This window comes from Oratosquilla oratoria, unplaced genomic scaffold, assembly GCF_046742065.1.
Source record: "Oratosquilla oratoria isolate Oo_2021 unplaced genomic scaffold, ASM4674206v1 SCAFFOLD121, whole genome shotgun sequence".
Classification (NCBI taxonomy): Eukaryota; Metazoa; Arthropoda; class Malacostraca; order Stomatopoda; family Squillidae; genus Oratosquilla; species Oratosquilla oratoria.
This window is the reverse complement of record NW_027467478.1, coordinates 192,501-198,780: the sequence shown is the minus strand read 5'-3', so window position 1 is coordinate 198,780 and position 6,280 is coordinate 192,501. Positions and strand designations below refer to the sequence as shown.

Below are 6,280 nucleotides of genomic sequence, written 5' to 3'. Positions count from 1 at the left end.
GGCGTTCATGAGGCCAAAGGGCATCACATTCCAGTGCCACAGGCCTTGCCCAATCGAGAAGGCTGTCTTCTTTTTATCCTCAGGCGCCATTTCGACTTGATGATAGCCTGACTTCAAGTCCAGCGTGGAGAACCACTGGACCCCACTGAGAGCGTCTAACGTCTCGTCGATGCGGGGGAGAGGATAAGCATCAGGGACAGTGACGGCGTTCAGCGCCCGGTAATCTACACAGAACCTACGGCTTCCGTCCTTCTTCGTCACTAGGACTACCGGCGAGCACCACGGGCTGTCTGACCGCTCAATCACTCCCGTTGCTGCCAACTCTCGGACAAGCTTCTCCATTTCTTCTCTCTTTGCTGGTGGGACCCGACGAGGCGCCTGCTTGATGGGAGGACTATCTCTGGTATAGATGCTGTGCTGAACCAATGACGTGCGACCCAAGTCCATGTCTCCACTGCTGAACACGTCACGGTACTGTGCGAGTAATGCCTTCACTCTACTCGCCTGCTCAGCCGTAAGCTGCGTGATACTCCTCTCCGTCAAGTCTTCCAAATACTCAGGCAGGCCCTCTGGTAGGTCCTTTTGTTTCTTCTCCTCCTTCGGTGACTCCATCTTGCTGTTAGCGGTGGCGATAGTGGTGGACGCGGTGTGGTGCATGTTCGTAGTAGCAGAGGTGCGGGCCACTCTTCCTTTCCGTGCTTTATCTTGGCTGGGTGACTTGACGGCCGGAGATCTCTGCCCTCTGGGTTCCCTTACCTCATCCCTCGTGGCGAGCTCTCCATTAGGATTCAAAGGCACTTCATAGCCTCTCACTGACATCCTACCCTCCTGGAGATCAACACACGCCCCCATGCGATTAAGGAAATCCAACCCCAACAGGCATTCATCTTCCATCTCCGACACAAGCACAGGCAGGCGTTCAGTCACCCTGCCTACAGCCAGATTCACCCACACCGGTCCCTTCACCGGTACACAGTCTCCTGTAACACCGCACAGTTGCTGACCCACGCACTTCACACCACGTTCTGGTAGGACTCCCTCTCGTACGAAGGTCCTCTCTGCCCCCGTATCCACTACCATCTCCACTTGGCGTCCATTGATACTCCCTGTCACCTTGATGGCGTGGGACGCCGCCACCTGACGACACCTTAGTTGGCTTGGGGCGCCCGAGTGCTCTGCTGGGAAGGTGCCCCGGCCCCCAGCTGCTTCAAGTTTCCCGCCGACGGCGTCACCCCCTTGGGCTGGCGGCACTCAGGGGAACTGTGTCCTCGTATTCCACAATTCCAGCAGCAGGGCTCGAACACCGGTCGCATTCCGTCCTCCAGCGACCGTGCCCTCCTCTTGCAGTCGTGCTTTTTTGTGACCTACCTGACCACAGTTGAAGCACGATCCTTTGAAAGGCTTTGGAGCTCACCTTCCCACCAGGTTGAGATGGTTTGCTACTTGCCTGCGCACGCCTGGCCCAAGCACGGCTCGGACGACGCTTCCACGCGTCGCTGGGAGGGGGAGCAGCAGGGCTGACGCTCATGAGAAAGGCTTCAAACTCCGCTGCCCTTGCCAAAGCCTCTCTCACGTTCTTGGGCGCAGCCTGCTTCACGTGGATCTGTAACTGCCTATCGTGAAGAGCGTCCACGAAGCAGTCCTTGGCCAACATGTCCACGGTGTCCTCCGTGGCCATGGGGTAAGCGCCCCTCACTAGCGCTTCCACGTCCTGCGCTAGTAAGGGAAGGGTCTCGTCCTTCCCTCGCCTCCTCGTCTTCAGTTGAGCCCGAAACACCTCCGGTTGCCGCCTCCTGCCGAAACGACGCCGGAGAGCCCCAGCCACACTGTCGTAACATCGCAGTTGAGCGGGGGTTAAGTGCTCCAGTACTTCCAACGCCTGCCCTTTCAGCACACTCACCAGCTGAAAGGCCTTCTCTTCCTGTGACCACCTATGACGAGCTGCAACCACATCGTACTGTGCCTGGTACGCGTCCCAAGACACCTTTCCGTCATATTCAATCACCTTCCTCTCTTTCTCATACCGCGTGACCTCACCACCTCCACAGGCCCCTCGGGGTTGCAGTTCAACTGAACGACTCCCCAGACGTCTCCCTGTGAGGTCGTCCCCTGGGTTCACGTGGCAAAAGTCGTTCCTCTGCCTTACAGACGCCGGTGGCGGCGAGAGGCTACGAGGAGGTGAGGGTGGAGGTGAAGGTGGTGGGGTGATTGAGCTCACTACGCGATGCTCACCAGCATTGCACCATGTCACGGTATCGAGATTTGCTGCAATCTCCCCATTCTCCTGTCTCACCAAAACCGCCTCCAGTGTAGATACCCTGTCAAGACACGTCTGCATGTGCTCACGGTACCGCTCTTCTATTGCTTTCATCTCCTCTTTAACCTCTTCTTTCACTGCCACCACCTCCTCCTTAACCTCTTCCTTCACACGGTGGTACACGTCGTCAGTATACTGGTTAGCACGTGTTTCTAACGATCCCATGTTCTCCCCCATTATAACCCTCAGTTCCTCTTTCACTTCAGTCATGACCTGTTTTTGTTGATCCATTTGGATCGCAAGCATATCTGCCATGACCTGTTGTTGGTGTTTCAACATCTCGGCCACTGAGTGTTGTGCCAAGAGCAACACTGACTGAGGAGATACATGTTCAGTAGCCTCTCGGTGCAACACCGTGTCCTCACATTCAATCGACGCCATGACACTCGACTCCTGCTTTCCCTCAATTTCTATGTCTTTACCATCAATTTCTATGTCTTTATTATCACCGGTGACATCCATGATCACTTGAGTCACTTATCACTTCAATATCAAACCACTTATCACTTCGATATCAAGTCACTTATCACTTCAACCTGATCCCGCTTCTGACGCCATTTGTTACGTATTCGCATGTACATTAAACTCACCTTTTTCTATTGCACATGGGCCGTGATCATGGAATCACGAGTTAAAGACAAGTTCACGCCTACAATTTTCCGGATCAGGGAAAGGCAGGAGTTCAGTCTTCTCTTGTTTATTCTGCTTAGCGAACATGAGGATTTTACACGTGTGTTCAACACCAATGCTAGGCTTACTCTCTCTATGCGAGGTATGGTGAGCGACGCCGGGACCCCTCCCTGGCGTCCCCCCATGCATACCCTCGCTACATACCCCCTTGCTTATGCTTCGACTCTCCGATTCACGCATCACTTACACGCATACCAACCATCCAGGCACACTATGCAACATTCATACATGCAATTTCGCCACATTACTATATAACCTAAACCTAACCTAACATAGCTAACCTAACCAACTTAACCTAACGTAACCACTTCATAGAAGACTAGATATTTCAAATACAAAATAGATAAATAAATAAATAAAGATAAATAAATGAATAAAAATAAAATAAGATTTTTTTTTTTTTTTGCGTTATACTGGAATAGAAGCAGCCAGATTACACATGTAAGTACTAAGTTAGTAAGGAAGTAATTAGCTTTCTGTAGAATCGACAGTTGGGAGACAAGTCTTCCCAGAACGATATTAGTTGGACTTTGACGGAAAATCTAAAATTACCCCACGAAAAATTCTATTTCTTCAAGACATCACCTTATTTTATCATTCTTCTTTAAAGTATTAAAGGTTATTTACCAAAGTGAATTTAGTGGTCAGCATGGTGCAATGGGTAGCTCTCAATACCTCTGAATGTGGACGATCCGGATTCGATCCCCGTGAAGTATATAAGTACTTTTATTGCATTCCAACTCTCTTAACAATGAGTTACGATAGAGTTACGATACATTAGAGATACGATAGTTTAGTGTCGTAATTATACGCTAGAACGTAATCAGTACGATCTGATAACATTGATTTCAGATTTCATTCACAAACCACAGTCTGTTCAAAACATACCAAAAACCACTTCACATGCACCTTTTACCTCGTGGCGCGGTGGTTAGACTCCCCGCCTGCCACTACGGCGATCTGGGTTCGAATCCCACCCAGGGCTAAAATATTTTCAGTATCGCTGCGCTGTGGGTTGTTACACCAACTTTCGTGGGCGGGGAGTTGGGTGTATGTGCGTGTAAGGTCACACCATTACCCATAGATTGGTCATATATGAGCTCTGAGCTCTCTTCCGGGAGGAAAATAGCAGTAGATCACGAGTCCAACACGTGGTCCAAGACCATGGTGACTCACACAACTTTACCAAGCCTCATTGAGGGAACATCCTTCAGTGGGGGACAGTGGAGGTCCGTCCAAGCTACGTCAATGACGACGGAATGACCTCAAGGGTTGATTCACACTATCGGTCCGGTCGCGCTCCACTCTCGCTCCGCTCCGGTTCTGAGGTATTCAGGGTTGATTCACACTATCGGTCCGGTCGCGCTCCGCTCTCGGTTCTGAGGTATTCACACTATCGGTCCGCTCTCGTTCCCGTCATCCCCCCTCCCTCGACACCAGTAGAAGTCTTACCATCAGTTACGAAGGATGTGTGACTTTTCTGACGCCGAGTTGGCAATAATCGCTATTGCACTTGATGAAGAAGAAGAAAAAAAAATAGAAAAAGAAAGAGATTGTGGGTTCATCCTATGTTGCAATATAGGAGAATTTCATACTCTGTATCCTCGTCTTATTGATGATGAGAGTAAATTCCACAGCTATTTCAGAATGAACAAAGGAACATTTGAGAAAATACTATCCAAAATTGAGGATGACTTGAAATGTACAAGAAGATGCTGCACTTCCTGGCACTGATGTGCTTGCACCATACGTTATAGTGGGAGATGAGGCTTTCCCGCTGAAGAGAAATTTGATGAGGCCCTACCCAGGTTCACAGACTGAACATAAGGTAGAGAAGAGGATTTTTAATTATAGATTATCTAGAGCCAGGAGGATAGTTGAGTGCACATTTGGTATTCTAGTGCAAACCTTCAGAATATATTTAAGGAAACTTAAAGCTATGCCTTCTAACGCTAATGCAATCATTACAACAACATGCATACTTCACAATCTGATACACCCAAATACTGTTGCATTACCAGATACTGTTGTCATGCCTCCATCAAACACAGTACGTCCAATGAGAGGAAGAGGGGGAAATGCTACAAAGGAGGCTTTTGGCGCGAGAGTAACACTGAAAGATTATTTCAGCTCCCCAGTTGGTTCAATGCCTTGGCAAAATGATAAAATATAAGTAGACAAACAAACTTGTGTAGGAATATTTGTTGAGTGAGCTAAGGAGATGCATTTCCGCAGTGGATAATAGGTTGTTATTATACATGTGGAATTTCTTTTTTCGGTTAATAATATGTATTTTTTTCTCTCAGTACCTTGGCAATATGATAAGTATGCAAACATTATCACTGTAGTGCAGCGAAGTCAGGTCATACAGCTCTGGTTTACCTTTTGACTAATTCTATTAGCATTTCATCTAAATCCACAAAATTAAATGATTCTGAAATGACCTCATTGGTGACGGTGTTTAGGGGACACTTTCGAAAGGCTGACTGGCCATACAATATCGACTATCAATACGATGCCAAAAAACGAAACGTCGAAGAAGCGTAAACTACATTTTATCGAAATGTATAATTTGTAACGACAGGCCATGGGTCCCCTTGAATTCATGGGATGGCTCCTCTGGGGGCCCCCTCCTGTCCTCCGGGGGCACCCCGCCGCCCTCCTGGGGCGCCCCGCCGCTCCTCCTGCTGGTGGTGCCCCGCCGCTCCTCCTGCTGTTGGGGCGCCCCGCCGCTCCTCCTGCTGGGGGCGCCCCGCCGCTCATCCTGCTGGGGCCGCCCCGCCGCTCATCCTGCTGGGACCGCCCCGCCGCTCATCCTGCTGGGGGCGCCCCGCCGCTCATCCTGCTGGGGCCGCCCCGCCGCTCCTCCTGCTGGGGGCGCCCCGCCGCTCATCCTGCTGGGTGCGCCCCGCCGCTCCTCCTGCTGGGGGCGCCCCGCCGCTCATCCTGCTGGGGGCGCCCCGCCGCTCATCCTGCTGGGGGCGCCCCGCCGCTCATCCTGCTGGGACCGCCCCGCCGCTCATCCTGCTGGGGCCGCCCCGCCGCTCATCCTGCTGGGGGCGCCCCGACGCTCCTCCTGCTGGGGGCGCCCCGCCGCTCATCCTGCTGGGGGCGCCCCGCCGCTCATCCTGCTGGGGGCGCCCCGCCGCTCCTCCTGCTGGGGGCGCCCCGCCGCTCCTCCTGCTGGGGGCGCCCCGCCGCTCATCCTGCTGGAGGCGCCCCGCCGCTCCTCCTGCTGGGGGCACCCCGCCGCTCATCCTGCTGGGGGCGCCC

General features: G+C 52.0%; 1 protein-coding gene across 1 annotated transcript; it reads right to left on the bottom strand.

The window, feature by feature from the left end:
• Positions 1-1,102: 1,102 nt before the first annotated feature.
• Positions 1,103-3,255, bottom strand: LOC143022588 (uncharacterized). Its single transcript, XM_076180884.1, has 2 exons — positions 2,405-3,255; positions 1,103-2,371 (listed from the first exon to the last, which is right to left on the bottom strand). The coding sequence occupies exons 1-2, from the start codon at positions 2,777-2,779 to the stop codon at positions 1,229-1,231; spliced, it is 1,518 nt and encodes a 505-aa protein (XP_076036999.1). The 5' UTR covers positions 2,780-3,255; the 3' UTR covers positions 1,103-1,228.
• Positions 3,256-6,280: the final 3,025 nt, after the last annotated feature.